The sequence below is a fragment of the Psammomys obesus genome, unplaced genomic scaffold (assembly GCF_907164565.1).
Source record: "Psammomys obesus unplaced genomic scaffold, mPsaObe1.curated_primary_1811, whole genome shotgun sequence".
Lineage (NCBI taxonomy): Eukaryota > Metazoa > Chordata > Mammalia > Rodentia > Muridae > Psammomys > Psammomys obesus.
In genome coordinates, this window is record NW_026596415.1 from 2,290,672 (window position 1) to 2,310,089 (window position 19,418).

Consider the following 19,418-nt stretch of genomic DNA (forward strand, 5'->3'; position numbering starts at 1 on the left):
CTCCACCTCTTCCTCATCCTCCTCCTTTTTTCTTTCTCCTTCCTGGTGGCTCTGTTAGAGCTCGCCTTCCCACTACACCTTCCCTGACACGATGAACTAAAATCTCCAAAACGGTGAACCAAAATGTGTTTTTTTTTCTTTTTTTCCTCACTGAAGTCATTCTCAGATAGTTTGTTACATCAGCCAAAAGTCTGATGAATTCATATTCTCATTCTTCTCACAGGAAAATAGAGGACAAGGCCTTTTTTGTGTTATCTACTGCAGCATCTTTTTGGCCTCATTCCAGAGACATTTGATTATACATATAAATATATATATATATATGATACCATATATATTATAAATCATTATAAAATATAATATAATGTAAACATAATTAGAATGTTATATATTGATATAATATATAATATAGCATATATTATTAGGTATATAAATATTATTTAATCCATATATTAAATGTTGGCTATTGTATTATAAATATAGATAATATAATATATGTTATCTATTATATAAATATATATAACTTTTTTGATTCTTTGTGAATTTCACATCATGCATCCCAATCATCCCCAGCTCCTTTGTACCTGTCCTACACTTCTGCAACTGCCACCCCTGAACTGAAAGTTTCTGGTTTCCTTGAAGACTCAGTTTTACCATGTGATGTTTTGCTCCAAGGTGGGCATGTGACATTTTGCTGGAAGTTGGTTTGTGAGAGGGTACATGATGTTTTGCTGTGAGCTCTCTCATGTGATAGGCATGACGTTAGCCAGCTGAGAACATCTGTGGATGGACTCTGAAGACAGGCCCAGGCACAGTGAAGCATTGCTGTTTGGATCAACATTGCTACACTGATCTTTGTGCTTCAACACTTGACTTCAAAGAGAGAAATGTTCCAGAGAACTTCTTGGGGCTATCCAACTGAATCTTGTGGTTTTTGATAACTTCGTGTTGCTGCTTGGTGTTGGCCTTTAGACTGAATTGCTGGTATCCTGATGACTGAGTTTAGTAATCCCCTAAAGACCCACTGACCCTAACCAGCAGGAAGTAGATAAAAACAGTCTACAACTCTTTTTCCTACTAATCTCCTGCCTAAGGTCAGGGGATTGGAAGGGAGGTAAAGGTGCTTAAGAACCCTAAATAAAGTACATTTGGTGAAAATTTTAAGCCTACATGCCCCCGACAAAGAAAATAAAATAAGATAGAATAAAAATAAAACAAAACACCTTGTTGTGGAAGCTGTAGTGTATCTGACAGTGTCCCCTTTTGTCCATACATTTTTACACATTGTTCATTGCAATGAATCACTGGTTTGCTTAGAGGCCATTGGCTTTTCTACACTGGATCCTCACAGGGACTTATCTCTTATATCTTGTTGTTGCCCTGTGTCATGGAGATCCTGCAGCTTTGCATCTGAAGGGCCAGCCCTTTCATGTACTCTAATAGATCATATACGGGGTAGATATTGGGGTAGGTGAATTCAAAGCCTGGGAGGTAACCTAGTTGTCAGCCTGGCATCTTTCTTGTGCCTGTGTCACCAGGGGGAGCTCTCTAGCACTGACCAAGCTGGCAAGGGGCAACTCTCCTGCCTCTCATTTCCCCCTCTCAAATCCTTGTCCTCCTCTGGCCAGCTCCCTTTACATTCGCCACCAGTGTCAGCTCTACTCTGCAGGTCACGTGAGGTACAGGACCCACTCTGCTGCTTTCATGACCTCAGAGCCAGCTCTCCACCTGCCTGAGGGAGCAAGGGGTGAGGAATAGGGGGAAGAAGCCACCCACAGCAGACTCTGGGTGGGCCCTGCTCTCCCATGCTCATGCCTTCAAGCCAGCTCCCCTGCTCCTTCGCCATCAGGGTCAGCTCTATTGTGTGACTCAGATGAGGGACAGGGTCAGTTCTCCCAAGTGTGGTGGTAGATGAGGGGCAAGGCCAGTTTACACGGTGCCTCAGGAAGCCGTTCTGACCAGAGACATTTGCATGGCCTTTGACATGGGCTTGAGACATCAACACAAACTTCAGCTGCCATAGGACTATGGACGAAGACATGATCCCTAACCCCAAGCAGCAGATTGGGTCTGGATGTCCCCATCACCTCAGGTGGCAGTGCAGGACATTCATATCAACATGTCCTCCTCAGCAACAGGGCCCTCAGATATCCATAAGGTTTTCAGTGGCAGCCCAGACCACAAAAATCCACTTGGCCTTTGGTGGGACAGCCATCAACACAGACCCCAGCTGCAGCAGCACCGTGGATAACAGACATGGCCCTTGGTGGGAGCCCAGGCCAGGACCTCACCATGGCCTCCTCATATCTGCCTGCTCCTCCCTGTTGTCAAGTCTCCACTTCCACCTTTCTCCACAGTGTAGAAACCTCTTGGTTTTGCTTCCTCTTCTGTCTCTACACCAGTGCTCCATCTTTCTCATCTCTCCATCACTCATCCATCATAGGGTTGCCTGCAGTAGCTATTTTTCTTCCAGCTGCCCCAGGATGGTGGGACCAGGACAGGCACTTGGATGTCTTCCTTCCAGACACCCTGAGGGATATAAAATTTTAATGAACCAGCATGGTACATGGCCATGAGCTTGAGGCTGAATCTGAAAGAAACTTAAGATTCTCAGTTTCCTATTTGTCCCAGAATCCTCCTCTTGTCTTGCTTTCCTTCCCCACCAAGACACTCAGGAATTGTAAACACTGGCTCTTTTTGTTGGCCATCTGTGAAATATGGAGAATGGACATGAATAAGATAACTAGAAACACAAATGGACAATGGTCATTCAGTGCCTCCATATCAGTGACAACAGAAGAGGAGACACCAATCTGTGAATATAGCCTTGTCCTAGAGGATTACTCTCTTCTCTGAACAGTTTCTTCACAGCTGTCTTGATCTACTTATAGTTGTACAGAAGAGGAAGCAAGCATAGGTAAGAATGATGCAAGAATTAAATTGGCCTTGGCAATAGAATTGCTTTGGAATCAGACTTAGCCCAGTTTTGACTTCCAAGCCTGATCCTCACCAAATGGGTGGTCATAAATGAGTCATTTGACTTCAGTGGGACTTAATTTTCTCCATCTTGAACATGGGTGTAAATCTCGTTTGTATCTCTGTCAAGATGAAATGAAGCAATGCATGCATAATGCCTAATCCATAGCCTGTTAGAAGATAAATATTCAATTGGTGGTAAGCACTACTTTTGCTTTTAATATTAAGATCCTGGCAGAAGCTGAATCTGTAAGGAAGGCTACAGTGTTGCTTGGAGTATTACTGATATGGGTTTCACAAACAGTCTTTCCATTTCTGTGACAGAAATATAATTGGGGTCTTCTAAGCACTATATTGAACAGAACTTACACAACATTTCTGAGATCAGACACCTACATCTTCTCAAGAAGAATGAAAAACAGGGAATATATTTTGTTATCTCTTACAGCATCTAGCCGACCTCATTCTGGGGAGAAATGAGGACTTTTAATACAATTACATTTTTCTTTTATTTTGTATTTTTAATTGATTTTTAATTAGCTTTGTAATTTTATTTTGTATTTTTATTTGGCCTTTGTGTATACTAGGCACACACTTGGAGTATACATGCAGACAATACACTCATACACATGAAATAAACATTTTAAAAAAAAGATTGTGTTTTCATGACTTAGAAACTGTCCACAGGGGCTTTCTGCTTTAGCACATTCACTAAAAGTGCATATATTTCTACATCACAGAATGTGGAAGTTTAACATATTTTCATAACTATATTATAAGATAATGAGCTTTTGAATTCTACCTTTTATGTTTTGGAAAACATGCTTTGAGCAAGGAATCTACAGGCTTTTCCAAATACCCCAAGGCACCAAAAGCACCAAAAGTTAGGTCTTCGGTCAGACCTGTGGTACACACCTGAGATTCTAGTACTTGGAAAACAAATGTAGAACTGAGTTTAAAACCAGGAACTGAAGGAAGATGGGAGGGGAGGAAGAAGAGGCAGGGAGGAGGCTCTGTTCACCTCCGTGGCTGGCTGGTAACCAAGTAACTGAGTGTACTCAGAACACTGTGGGGATTACGAGGGCATGAGCAGCATGTTGGAGTTGCAGGAAGAAAATCAAATTGATAAGGGCTTCAACCCATTGGCTATACTCACTAACCACTGTCATAGTGAATTGAGGGAAGAGGACTCAGCAAGATGAGAAAGCAGGATTGAAGATGAACCCAAGCTTTCTAAGAAAATCACAAAGAAAGCTGCTTCCCTGGCCTGGAGACATAATGAAAGGGGGTTACAATCAATAGCATTGCCCACCAGGTCTCTTTATTACAGGACAGGACCTTCCAGCACTGGACATCGGGTCAAAGGATGTACCCGCACAGGCTCTCTCTCCTTGAATGAACATAGCTCCATCCCATTTTCCCTAAATCCTCAAGTCTTAGAAAGAGTTGCAAGTCCCACCCCAGAAAGCTGCTTTGAGATGGTAGGGAGCTTGTTCTAAGCACTGGCTGCCCTTACTCACACTCACTTCATCCACCCTCTGCTGGGGAGCCTAGGAGCAGTGAGTTTCTCCAGCTCCCTCACATGTTCATGCAGGTGAGAGCTGTTGGCAAAGCAAGTAACAACGAGCTTTCAAGCTCAGATCCCACTTACTAGGTGAACTGATTTGAATGGCTTTAGTTTTAGATACATCTCAAACCTAAAGCTCTGAAGCAAAACTTGTTAGGAATAAATGTGCCAAGACACCATTTGCTAGTATCTGTTTAGTAAAGATGGCATGCATGCTTGCTTGTTGTTTATGAGTTGTGACTTAATTCAGGTGGCTTAATTAGCACAGAAGTATGCCTCTCCCTGCAAAGGCATACTTCTCTGTACTGGGACTCCACCAGTGGGACTCCATTGTGTCCTGATTGGTGTACATGCTCAAGTACCTGAAGCGCGCTCTTTTCTTCCACACAGCCCTGACTGCCAGGCTATATTCCAGAGAATCGACCAGAGCTGCTCTGGCCAACAAAGGGATCTTCAAATAAGGAGTACAGCCCCTGACTCTGACTGCTGCATTCCCCATTGCTTGACATGGAAAGCCTTTCTCAACACCTCCAGCCTGGAAGTGGCATTCCTGGAGAACCTTAAGCCTCTGGCTGTGAGCAGCCACTGTGCTTTTCTGCTCCAGCTCTGGCATCTTTGCAGAAGATGCAGCCAGTGCACAACAGCTGACTTCTGGTTGCCAATTGGTGCGTCTGTGGGCCTATGGCTTTCTCTTGAACTGAAAATGTTCTTGTACTTGCCAACCTAAGAATATTTCATAATGGGAAGTCCCTTGAATCAGCTCATGAACGATGCATATCAGACTTGGACAGGGCAATTGTGAGAGTATGTGCTTAACACGTTTTTTTCCTTTTGAGACAGGGACTCACTATCAGGTCTCGTCTGACCGAGAACTCACTATGTAGACCAGGCTGGCCTCAACTCACACAAATATGTCCCCTCTACCTCCTGAGTGCTGGTTTTGAAACACACCTGGCAATACCTTCTCAGAGTTTATATTCATAAGAGCAAGGAAATGGAACCAACCTAAGGTACTCGTTAAAAATAAATTGATAATAAAAATGTGTGACATAAAATTGATGGAATATTATTAAGCTGTAAATAAATATAAAATCATGAATTTGTAGGAAAACACATCTATCTCAAGAGTATACCATTAAACAAGGCGAGAAACAAATAAAGAGAAAAACTGCGTGTTCCTTGCATATGGGATGATGGCCTGCAATGTACTCGTGTATGAGGGTAATAGTGGGTGATGAGGAAGGCTGGGGTCCAACACACAGGACAAACAAGAAAATATGTGTGAGGCTGGGAACTGCAAGAATTGGCCAAGGAGACAGGGTTAAGAGAACCACAAAAAAACACACTTTGTCCCCAAATGTCATAATAGTATCTAATACATCATATGCTGATTTTTAAAAATCAAAATAAAACCAATAAAAGTGAAAAAAATTACCTACAGTTTTAAGCCTCAACCATCTATGATAACAGCCAACATGATAAAGTCCCCTGTTGGCTAGTTTCCCTGTCATAGTCTCCATTCCCTCCCAAGATCCTATCTTTATTTTTCAATTTTGTTATATTTATTTATTTGGAGAATTGCATACATACCATAAAGTATTTGAGGACATCAGAAAACAGCTTGCATGAGTTAGTTCTCTCCTTCTACCATCTGGGTTCCAGGGATCAAAGGCAGGTGATAAGCTTGGCTGCAAGCTCCTTTACCTGATGGGCCATCTTGCCACCGTCACTGAACAAGGGAATTTCTTACACTCAGTGTTTCACACTTTCAGCCTCTTTCAGAGAAGAGCAATTTTCTAACAGGCTTCTGCTTGATGCTGACAGAAGCCAGCCAGGAAATTCAGTTTAATAAATAGGGGGAGAACTTATTCCACTTTGTCAGTGATTGTGCCCACTGCAACCCTGGTTCCTGGAAGAAGCACATGTCTGAAGCTCAGCCAGGTTCTTTGCCATTAACACGAGGTTAGTGACACTGAAGAGACCCAGCAATGCCATATGTAAGGACACAGTTAACTTTGACATCTGCATACTTAGGAAAAGACTAAACAATAAACCTGTATATCTTGTGTAAATTGCTGACAATTATGAGCTTCCACTCCCTGAGAGGATCAATATGTGAGCCTCGACACTCAGTGCTGAGTGGCTATAATACATTCCTAGCAGAAACTCTGAGAGCTTAAGAAGGATGAGAAGACACCTACAGCATCACATATAATCAGTTTATTGCCAGGTAAGAAATTCATATTAATATAGTGAATACATATGTTTACAAATAAACATTCTTAGAAAACAAACAAATGGTTTTTTTTTCTTCATTGTAGGAAGTGTTATTGTATCATAAACTCTGCAGTGTGACAAGTGTTAACACAGGTTTACTTGCAGAACATACGGTTACTAAAATATTTGCACATAAAATATGCTCCATTTACACACAAAAAAACTGGGGGAAGTTAGATGGGAATTCCAGGCAGAGCCCAAGGCAGATGGAGGCTGAGACACTCCAGAAAGGTGAAGGAAGCCATGTTCTGGTCCCATGGGGTTAGAAATTGGCGGTCACATAGAAAGAGGCAAGAACAATATTATAATCTTATTTTTCTCTTTTATTTCTCCCTACACTGGTTACAGGAGCCTTGCTACATGACAGCCATCAATTATTCTATCGCTCATGTTTTTTTTCAGTATCATAAGGTTTATCTACCTTTCCAAGAGGAAGCCAAAGACTAAACAGACCTTCCCTACTGATTGTCCCCTTCAGTTCATCTCTCAAAGTCATATAGGAAGTAATAAGACAAGCACTGTGTGAGCTGCCCACGCCTGGGAAGTATATGTACATGTTGGTCGTTGAACTGTATTTTCGAAGTCAAAATTACACTTGCAGACCAAGGAGCCAAGCTCACTGGAAGATGTTTACTTAAAAAAAAAAAAAAAAAAGAATGAGTAAGAAATAGGATAATATAGACTAGGAATCAAGAAAGACCTTTAAATTGGAGTTACATAATGAGGAGATGAAGGGAATGGAGGAAAAATATGATCTAGAAGGAGGAAAAGGGTTGCAGAACTTGACCTGGAAAGAATCTCTCAAGTAAATCAACCCAGTATTTCTTGAAGTACGGCTGTATGGCACTAGTACGTTCAAATTGTACATTGTGGAGGTAGCTTATGGACATGGGACACAATGTTTTGTTTTGTTTTTTAACATCTGCTTTCTCCTTTGCTAATTATTCCGAGGAGAAACCCTCTTGGGTACCAGTATCTTTAACTACAGTAATGTCTTTAAGGGAAAGAAGAGAACAGGCTAGACCTTCACTAGAGTTTTGTCTTTGAGGCCTTTATGTTTTCCTTGATGCTTACTGTCTATTCATGGCAATGGACGCTGGTGTTCTGTATGTGATGAGGACCGGATGTTTCCCTTTTTAAATAAGATGGATTAAAAGTGAATCCATTTAGATGGATTCACTGTGAATGGATTCAGTGTCATGGTAATCCTGGGATGTTAATGTGTTGCTAGGGGATAGCTAACTCATGTCAAAGTGAGATGTGCATGCCAGTAGTTTGCACTACCCTATGGGAGTGCTGTGGTCTCAACATTTACTCTGACGCCTGTATTGTGTTTCTCTGCACCTTTTCTTATATGGGAATCTTATAAAGTTTAATCGTTGCCAATTTCCTCTGTAATATGAACAGAGTACTGTCTTTAAAAAACTGAAAAGGCTTGACTTAGGCCAAATTTCCCATGCTTCAGATGGGAGACAGCTCCAGAGAGATTAAATCCATTGCCAGGTTCTTCATAGTCGCTTGAAACATGGAGAATAATATCTGGAATGCTGACGCTGTGATGTTGGGGAGACCCAGGAGGCAGAAAATTATATGAAATGCTCCAGCTTTTTTTCACCCGGATTTTTACCAAAGAAATCTATGAGTTTTTAGAAGGTTCCTGTGGATTAGCTAAGAGCTTCAAGGGCTAGTCAAAGACTTTCTTCTTTAAACAAAATCCCTCCTCTCCATGCACCTGTCTGTTCTTCCACTAAAGGAAGAACTTTTAGTAGGACCTTTCCTTGTTGGGACCCAATGGCTGTTGGCTGTAGGAACCAATCTATAGAGCAACTTTGGAAGAGTCCAGGTAAGAAAGGATGGTACAGAATACCTCCGAAGGTAATCTGGCGGGAGGGAAATCTGAGAGTGTTCTTAGGTACCCCTGACATTGTAGCAGCCCCTTCGAAGGGTGTTAATTGCCTGGGCTCACCTACAAAGGAAAGATGGAACATCGCTACTGCAGAAGAAACAGGAGGGAGAGAGGCTAAAGAACAAGAGTATGCACTTGGGAAACAAGACCATCACTTGAACAACGGCAACACTGAAGGCACCACCCACGCTTATGAGATTTTCACTCCAAAGCAGCTGAAGTTTGGCAGCAGCGGCAGCAAGACGCTGAAGAGGAAAGGACGCTGGGGACAGACAGTTCATAGAGAACATTTTTGTCATTGTTCCAGGTCTTGGAGATGACCAGGAAGTGGAGGCTTCTCAGTCCCCATCTCACCTCCTGTTAACTCTCCATCTGCAGATTTCCTAAGCCCTGGACAAAATTAATATACTGTTCACTTGATGTGTTTAAAAATTTAAAAGTTCATTTTTTTTATTATTCTCTGGACCCTCTGGCCATTATAAAAGCCCATCCCTCCCAACATCGTGGTTTTTCAGGGAGTTCTCTAGAATGTTCTTTCCTTCCCATCACTGATGGTGGTCTTAGAGAATATTTACTTTGTGATTTTTTTATTTTTATTTTTTTTTTTTTTTGCTTTGCTTTCAGCTTTGATGGTATGCAATGTTTCATCAGTGTACTGCTTCAGGTCCACTACTGCCTCACACTCATCACTATTTTTTGTCAGCATCACTTTTTGGGATTAGGAAATGCTTGTGACATGAGCAAATTTCTTCCCAAGCACCCTGCAGCCACCCCTGCCTGTGTTCCCACCCTCTTCCATTTATTTGGAAAGACATAACATAGGGTACAGAGTACTCTCCATGGGCAGTTTGTCTAAATTGTGCTACTTATATATATTTGTTATAATGGATTTCAGTTTCCGGTTAGGGAGAAAAGGAAAATGAGCCCCCACAATTTGGGCCTGAAGCTGAAAGTTTCCCTCTGCTGTATTGCTGAATGTCCATGCTTCATTTGCTCAGCTGCCTGTGGGAGCATATTAGGCATGACCCAGGAAAAGCATGATTCCATATCACAAGTATGTCTGTGGTTGGTTCCTGTAGAACAGAGTGTGTGTATCTGCTGGGGGTTGGACAGGGCCAAGAAAGTACAGATGGGATGGTATTTTTTGCCTCTCTCAGTTGAGTATGGTCTCCAGGTACTACCTGAAGTGAAAGCTCAGACAGTCACTTCTGTTTTGCTGTTAGTGATGAAGTATGGCTGTGTGGGTGGGAAGTGCTGGGTGCGAGTCCCCAAGGGGTCGCAAGAGCCCGATTCTGCTATGCCAAGCTTGCCCTTGTTGCCATAAGCCTGCCGCCGCAGAGACTGGTCACTGGGGTCCCAGGTCTTAAAGTTGGCGGTAGAGTTGTAGGCCAGGGGATGAGGGGGCATCTTGTTGGTGCGAGACTTCTGTCCATTCTGCTGGGTAGGCCCATGCTCTGGGCTGAAGGCCCGGGGCTCATCTTCCACTCTTACAGGGTGCAAAGGGAGATTGCCCTTGGCAGCCAGCTCCGCCAGATGCCTTCGCTTGGTGTAGAAGTCGTCACTAACCTTGTCAGCTGCACAGTGGGATTGGTGGATAGAGAAGAGAGCAAAAACAAGGGAGAGAAAAGAAAGAGTTAGGGGTTAGGCAGGTCAATTTGAGAATACTGCAAACATGGGCTGACAATCCAAACAGACACAATCAGGACTCCACCTGAAACAAGACACAGGCAAGCGTGGCACCATGCCCTTTCCACAGTCCAGACCGGGAACAAGAGGTTTAAAGGGATAACCGATTAAACATGTCTAGACCACCCCAATTAACCACTTCTCCCATCACAGTTCCACACCACTTGCTCTTGGATTTTCTAACACTCAAGTGTTGTTTCTTCATTACTAAAATAATAATCCTCACTAGAGAGAACACTCTACCACTCAAGAACAGCCGTGTCAAAAGGTGGATGTGTTTCCATCTAGCCTCTTCTAGATTGTATGTCTATTGTTGGAAACATATGAAGGCAGACATCAGCTTCAGATGTTTTTCTCAATTGCTCTCCATCTTGTTCTTTGAGGCAGGATCTCTCACTTTCACCAGAACTCACAGATTCTGCCAGATGGCCATCCACAAAAGCTTGGCGATTCTCCTGGCTCTGTATCACCAGCACTCAGAGTATAGGAGTATGCACTATACTTACTATTTTATGTGGTTTCTAGGGCTCAAAGTCAGGTGCCCCAGCTTGTACATAAAACACTTAAGCAACTGAGCCATTTCCCTACCTGGATTTCCTGGATTTTTACTAGTCTGTATGATTGCTTTTGTTTTTGCTTTAAGCATTCAGTAGTATTATGCTAAAAATCCCAGTTCTGCAAACAGCTAGAAGTGTAACTTTGACTGTCTTAAGTTCTACCACTACCCACTTCTGCATAAGGAAAATACTCAAAACAAAAAAGTGTGTTTCATGGTGTCATGTGCAAGGCTAAGTGATCTGCTGTGTACTGAGCACTCTGTGTTTCTATCTTAGCCACCACTACTATGTAAACAGCTTCCTTCCTCCTGCAGTAGTCCAGGGAGCATCCCCTAGCTTGCTATAACTAACAAGCAACATCTCTATGACTATGTAATATTTCATCAACTATCACAATTAACCAACGCCTTACTGATGAAAAGTTAAGCTATGCTAATTTTCTGCTTTTATAAAATAGAAATGATAATCTTTTTACTCAGATTTTGTGAATTAAGATTAATTTTAAAACATATTTTTAATCTGCACCACAAATTAGCAAACAGTGCCCCCTGAGAACCGCTGAAGTTAGTGACCATTTGTTGTTATAAATAATATTTCCTTGAAAACAAAGGCACGCCCATTCATTTACCTACTGCCCTTGGCTGCTGTTGCCATGGCAGACAGTCACTATAAAACCTGAATATAGGCTTCTCAACCCTTTACGAGAAGTTGGATGACCCCTGGTCTGGACTACCCAAGGTAGAATGACTCTTCACAGAGGATAAATATGGTTAAGGTTCTTGATTTTTACCAAATATTAAGATTTGAACCAAATTTCATTGTTTGACCACATCCATCCTTCACTGAATGATCTTGTCCTTTCTCCCCTCCTCCTTCCTTCAGTTTCTCTTTTTCCTTTATTTTAGAGAATTTCTTAAATGGGTGCTGTATTTATTTCATTCCCACTCTTCCCTCTCCCCATCCCAACTCTTTCCATATTCCCTTTAACTCCTTCAAATTCCTTTTTCTTCAATTGTTATTGTCATGCATGTGTGACATACACACAATCTGAGGAGTTCCCTTAGGGTTGCTCATATGTATATGCATTGGGACTGACCATGTGGGACTTGATGGATAACCTTTAAGGGGCTCTCCTGGAGACCTATCCTCCCTTTCTCAAGAGCCATTGTTTGTAGTCCATCTAGAGGTGGAGCCTTATTTATTTTTCTTTATTCAGATTCTTTATAATTTTAGATTCATTTCTTGGCGATATGGTTTTGGAACTGTATCTCACTGCCAATCAGAAGTACTTGTTGGTTCATTTACTATGCTGCTAACATAGCATTACAGGTGTGTGTCACAGAAGTTCAGTCACCACAGCTCTGTGTTCTTTTATCATTTGATCTCTCCTACATAAAAGTAGAAAAGATGGGGATTACGACTTCTGTACATGGCTGCTACCATACAAATTAGGAGACTATCAAATCCAAGCACACGAAATGACCCTACAACTAGTAGCTAAATCCTGAAAATAAAAGCAACTACATGGCATTAAGGAAACAGGTACTCAGCACCCAGAACTGTCTCTAAACATGCTTAATAAGAATACCTGAAAGGTCAGCCCAGACACTGTTTGTCTTTAAGTCCAGGCCACCAATCTTAACTCACAGCCAGGCTTGAGAACCCCGGGAGCACTTTGGCATCCATCATAGTGGTACACATAGTTTATATTAAAAAGGGGGGATGCAATGGCTTCCCAACTCACTACTAGTATCCTTGACTACCTCCCACTTGAGAGACCTCTCTAGGCACTGTCAGTGGGCAGGATCCCTCCATAATCTGTTCTTCTCAGAGGTGTTTCTCACTGCTCCCACTCTACAGCTGTTCAACACTTTATTCGTTGTTGTTTATCTTACTCATTAGAACCCCAAGAAGACAAGGCCACGTTTGTGTTTCATCTGCCCTTCCACAACAATGTGCAGTTTGGTTTTTAGCAAATATTGGACATTTAAATATTCAGTGGTAATATACAAGTAAAATATCATAAAGCACAGTGCAGCACATCTGGTCAAGAGTATGATGGAGAAATTCCTTTCTACTTGCCTCCCAGTCATCTCTTACTGAAAATCTCACTTGTCTTCATTATGTACCTGGTCATGACCTAGCACACTCATTTCATACTCCTACTTCTCAGACATTAGACTAAGCAAGGTCTGTTCAGAACATGGCTCAAAGGTTCCCAATTTGACAAGAGAAGAAAAGTAAGTATGAAGGAGGCAGTGCCTTCTCGGAAAATTCTAAAGAAAATTAAACATGAGAGCACCTGACTCTTGAGATGTCAGTGAAGAAGGGTAGGTTCTCACAGCTTCCTCCATGCCCAATCTTTTTTTTTAACTTTTTTTATTTTTTATTAATTACACTTTATTCATTTTGTATCCCCCCATATGCCCCTCCCTTCTCCCCTCCCGATCCCACCCTCCCTCCTGTTTCTGTATGCATGCCCCTCCCCAAGTCCACTGATGAACCTAATCCTGGGAGCACCTTGGGAAGTGTAGATCAAAAAGTATATGGACTTTAAAACCTGGCACTGTGGGATGCCAGGTAACACCTTATGCTTGTCTCCTTAGGCTAGAATGAGGATAGCATTAAATACAGTCAGAGTTATTATGAATAATAATGCATATGGGATACATATACTACATACAGTAATTCCCAGAGCACAATATAACTGCTTGTACATATATTTTACTTACTTCCTGCCTTACTGATACAGCACAGAATTACAATCAACATATATTTATTGAGTACTTATTTGTTTGTTCGTTTTCAAGACAGGGTTTCTCTGTGTAACCTTGGCTATCTTTGTCACTTTGTAGACCAAGCTGGCTTTCAACTCACAGAGATCTGCCTGCCGCTGTCTCTCAGAGTGCTGGGATTACAGGTGTGTGCCACCATGCCTGGCTTATTGAGTACTTATTATGTACCAGGCAGCCTACTAGGCATAAAGTAGGCATCTATCAAAACCAATCTGTTTCCTTTGAGGCTTCTTTCCTTCGTCCTTCCTGCCTTGTTGGCTGAGGGCCCAGTTACTCCATTAGAGAATATATAGGAGATGAGTAGTGGTCAGGGCAGGCTTCCATGTAGAAATCTTTAAGCTGGCCAAATGAGGGAATCTTCATTGTCCTCTGAAGCTTTCTCCATCAGGAGGCAAAGTTTATTTCTGCACACCTTGAATTGGTCCTGCTTTTGTTGCCTGCTTTGACTAGACTGTAGCAGCCTCTGGGAGCAGCCGCTTGAACCCCCTTCTATGTGAAGCCTGGCTTCTTATCCTTGGAGGATAAGAAACCCACAGAACCACTACTCACATTCAATACAGCTGACAGCCTCCAGTGACTAGAGAGCTAGTGCTACCATCCTCCTGAACAAGGTAGCTAGCGCCAGCCTGAGGAAGCCCTACCCAGGGCATCCCACCAGGCTAAAAGTAGCTCCGAACCATGATCCCAATGAATGCTGGCTACACTGAGCCACTAGGTATTGGAACCATCTGTACTGTTATAATCACTTTATAATTGATACACAGCAGAATTTCGCAAAACCTTATGATGGGAAAGAGCATGGTAGCTTTGGGAAATGGAAACATCCAGGTGGTACAGAAAAGAAAGCAAAATTATACCATTATCATCTAATGTCCCACAGGCAAGATTTTCTCATCCATGCCTGCTGATGTGTCTGACCAGATCCTTCCATGGTGCTCTGGGCTGTTTTAGAGATGTGAAGTACAGACGTAGCCTTAGGACCCAGGAATAGAACAGACACCTCCACAGAATGTTCTTAAGATGATTTCCACCACAGGGCAGTGATTGGAGGCTAGCTGGGTGAACCATCCTCACCTGGCAGAGCAGTTGCCATGAAGCCCCCCCCCCCACGGTACTCTGGTCTCTTCCTTCTGGAGAGAAGTGTGGGGTCTGCTTACCTGGCCACTTCATGCAGTGTGGTTCTTACTTTAATATATCACAAAGCACCTAGTGAAGGAAATGCCAGATTCACTGAGCAGTCTTGTAAGCCCCATTAGCAAATGCATTAACCTAACCAGCCTCACCATCTCATGGGCAGATGGCTGACAAGCCGACCAAGAAACAGATGTGGCCACTCAGCAACATTAAAACTCTCTACTTTGATTTTCTCTTTACCTGAAAGAGAGAAAGAAAGAAAAGGGTGCTTTTCTTCCAATAAGCCTAATTGCCTTGAGGGAGTCAGGGCAGTAAAATAAACTGCACCTTCTCCATCTGTCTCATTCTTAATGAGCAGCAGATACTTGTACAGATGCAGGGTGGGAAAAAAAACTCTGCCTCTGTGGAAACAGTGTGAAGATACCAACCAGTTTCCAAGACAAGCTGCGCAGCTGTGGGCCTCAGGGGGCGGTCTCCTCTCCCACCTACCTCTTCTCCTTAGGTCAAAGGAATCCCCAGGAGGGCTTCTTATAGCTTGCTTTCACCTGGTGCATTTCTGCACCAGGTGAATGGGTGATGGGTTTCCCCTGGGAAGCAGTGTCCCCCACCAGAGTTTCACTATCCCTTGCCTGCCTCTGTCTTTAGATCAATGATATGAGATATATCGGTCAATCTTCCCATTACATTTGAACACAGGGTCTGCATTCTTTGCTGTGGCCCCGAGGTGTGCGTGACTGGGCTCCTGATCTTTGCACGAGCTCCTCCATGCCACACCAACAGAAACCCACCACAGAATGTATTTTCCCTAAGGCTGCTGTGTCAGAGTACCACAAGCTGACTGGCTTTAGACAGCAAAAATGTAGTCTCTTCCAGTTCTAGAGGTCAGAAATCTGAGTTACCATGGTGGCAAGAAACATGCCTTCTTCCTCTCGAAGCTCTGCCTTTTCTTTTTTTTTTGGATGCTGGCAATTTGGGGTGTCCAATTTGGGGTGTCCATTGCTTCACAGCTTCTGGCTTTACAAGGTCAACCTATTCCTCTCTCTCTCTCTCTCTCTCTCTCTCTCTCTCTCTCTCTCTGTGTGTGTGTGTGTGTGTGTGTGTGTGTGTGTGTGTGTGTGTGTTTCCAGGTGTATCTCTTCTTGGATGGTCTTATTCATTATGTTAAGTACCCACATTAACCCACTGTGCCCTTGTTTTTAAACTAGTGACATTTCCAAAGACCTTATTTGCATATGTGTTCACAGCCTGAGCTTCTGAGTAGACATGATCTCAAGGCACCATTCTACCCAGGCTATATGGATTCTTTTCTATTCTTAAACATAGAAATATTTTACTAGATTACTGGCTGGAGACCTTGGAAGCTCGTTCCTGGTTATCCTAGTCAAATGTTCATTTTTCACCACTCTGACCAACATCTACTTCCTCCTAACAGCCCTCGTGCTAGTCTAAGAGAGACATTTCCCCTGATGTCCCCTATTATACCATCATTCACATTGCTGTATGAAATTATCTTTCTTAGCATTTTCTTTTCCCTTTGGCTAGAATATAAGGTAAAGAGTACCTGTTCTCACTTCTACTGTTCAAACATCAAGCCCAGTGCCTTGTGCACAGCTGGGATGTGATATGTTGTATTTGATGAGGAAAGAAAACTTTGATGGAAAACTACCCTAGTGTCATTCTCTAATACATTAGAGGTGTACAGGCTATTTCATTACCTGGTCATCCAGTTCATGTCACATAAGACTGAGAGGTCTGTTCTTTCCAGAGATTGAAGGACTGGAGCAGCAGTTAAGCATTTATTTCTCAGGCTGGCAAGGTAAGGTTCATAGGTCTGCCTAAAAGCCTGCAGAGGCTTGGGCATTCTTTAGCAGACATATTTCAGAGGAGGTAGAATAAAGTCAAATGGAGACAGGAGGAGTTAGAGACTAAACCTAGGAGACTGTGTTGACATAGTCTGCCTCCTGACTTCCCAGCTCTTATCAGTGTCCTGAGTAACAGCATGCCTTAACTGTGTATGTGATCTCATCCACATGCTTTTTTTTTTGTCTTTATTCCTTTTATTTACCTGGTGCTCCAGTCGAATTCTTTTAGTCAACTTGACACAAGCTAGGGTTATGTGGGAAGAGGAGTCTCACTTAAAAAGAGGCCATCAGATGGCCTGTGAGGGAGTCTGTAGGGATTGTCTTAATAATGATTAGCACCAGAAAGGCTAGCTTGCCTTGTGTGATGCCACCCTTTGGCTGGTGTCCTGGGGTGTATAAAAAAGCAAGCTGAGCAAGCCATGAGGAGCAAGCAAGCAGGCAGTACCCCTCCATAGTCTCTGTTCCATCGTCACTGCCCCTCTGTTCAAAGATCAGCAGTCACTTTCCAAGATAACAAGGAGTCAACCTGTAGTTTCTAAATCCCACATGAAGCTCCTGAAAGCCACATCATTATTCCCCTAATCTTGAATGACAGGACTGCAATAATGAATTTCAGAGCATTACAATGAAAATAAGAATTTCCATCCCTCCCTCCTTCCTGGCTACCATACTGTGAACTGCTTAGCCATGATGGACTGAAACTATGAATTCAGGTGTTTTGTCATAGCAATAAAAATTCTGGCCAGCTGATGGCACCATTGAGAGACAGTGGCAACCTTAGGACATAGAACTGGGAACCTTCTACCCACCAGGATACAAGCAGTGCTGCTCCAGCTCATTCTCTCTGCCTTTGCCACAGATCCAAAGCAACAGAGCCAAGTGGAGATGAACAAAACATCTGAAACAAAAATTAACCCTTTCTCCCTTTGAGCTGTTCCCTCAGGTATTTTGTCACAGTGAGGGAAAGCTGAGTAACATACTGTGTGAGACCAACCAACTCTGACAGTGCAAACAGTGGGGGCTCAGCAGGAATCTAACGCTGCAAGAGTAGTGTAACCTGGGTTCCCTGTTGACCACATAGAGCCAAGAGCTGCCCCGGCATCCTGGGACTAGGGCATGGCAGAGAAACACACAGCTTTCAGTAATGTTAAGCAATATTTACTTTAACTTCCATAGAAATGATTTCTGGGTCTCAGCCTTTTTCCTTCCTCCTTCACAAGCAAAATTAAAAACTAAGAGGCAGACAGTTCAGGTTGTTCCTTGCATCTTCTCGCCTTTGAAATTCATTCTGTAAAGCTATCCAGGTTCCCCAGGCTGTCTCAACAGCAGGAACAAGAAAAGCAAAGGAGAGCTGATCTGTCTGAGGGCTGCTAAGCAGGGCCACAGCAGAGATAAGAAGACGTCTCTTCATGGCAAATTAGTCCCATTTACTTGGTTCTGGGCCTTGCAAGGAGAGAGGATTACATTTGAGCCTGGTCCTAATGACGCTTAAGGTATCTTGCTTATCATCATGGAACACCACATCTTTCTTGCAGCAAGCCTCTCTAAGAGAGAAAAAGAACAAAAACAAAAGCAGAAAGTGCCATTCTCAGGCCTGATCTTTTTCTGCCTTAACTCTGAAGGCCCCTGGCAGGAGGTCTCACTGCTTTTGCTGAAGAAGATCCTGGAACTACCTGCCTTGGGCTTTGCTTCAAAGCTTTCCAAACTGTGCCACGAGCTGCTTTATTGTAGCTGACTGTCCTCTGAATCGATTCGCTCTTTGTTTCTTCTCAGGCTGCCTGGCTGTGCAGTCTCCATTTTCAGCAAGGCTGCTGAACAAAGGTGTCATGGGCTCTGCTCCAGCCAGAGCTGACCACAGAGCCCCTGACACCAAACAGCCCAGAGTCAACTGTCTGCTCTTTGCCTTCCTGTGTGTCTGACATTGCTGCTACACAGACATAGTTCTCCTTAGAAACTCAAGGTGTGGCTTGTCTTCAGGTCTACCTGCATGCTAGTGAAATATGCAAGTGTGAGTTTAAATGAAGGAACTGAAAAGGAAGGCTCTTTAGTCCAGCACCCTATATTCACTGACTTCTACTTTATTGTCTCTTCCTGGAATGATCTAAAGTCCATAATGGTGAGATTTGGGGTGCTGTGACTGTTGAAGATATTAATGAATTTTTGGTCTTCTTTGTATCAGTAACTTTTCTCCATGTGACTTTTAAAGTCCTTCAGAAAAAAAAAAAATAGAAAGAAAGCTAGGCAAAAAGAAAAGTTCTTATTTCATCTCTCCCACTGGGCTCTGAGCTTATCCCCATGACTAACACTATTTACAGACAGGACAAAGATGGAGGTTGGCAGAAGCACTTGCTGGGTTTGGCTGCTTTCTGGTTCCATCATCACCGGAGCTGGTCTCAGCTACCTCACTGAGGATGAGAACTTAGAGAACTGAGCTGCCTCTATCATTCCAGGAAAAAAAAAAAAAAAAAAAAGGCCTAAATGAGCCAATGTCCTGCCACCCCATCAGTGGCTGAACTCAGCTGAAGTCAGAAGAACCTCCCATCTCCCACTAAACAATTGCTGAGCCTGGTGACTCTGAGCTGTAAGACCTGAGCTCTTTGTTACAAGGTGTTTCATGGTGACAGATAATGGATATAAGTATCAGTCAGTTTTTTACTC

The 19,418-nt window shown here is 42.9% G+C and overlaps 1 protein-coding gene across 2 annotated transcripts in view; it reads right to left on the bottom strand.

Moving 5' to 3' along the window:
* Nucleotides 1–6,755: 6,755 nt before the first annotated feature.
* Shisa9 (shisa family member 9) overlaps nt 6,756–19,418 on the bottom strand; it is a 328,640-nt gene continuing 315,977 nt past the window's right edge. For both annotated transcript variants that reach the window (XM_055597761.1, XM_055597760.1), the window contains one exon: nt 6,756–10,300. In XM_055597761.1, the coding sequence (XP_055453736.1) occupies nt 9,921–10,300 (380 nt within the window). In that variant the 3' untranslated portion in view covers nt 6,756–9,920. The remainder of the gene's footprint in view (nt 10,301–19,418) is intronic.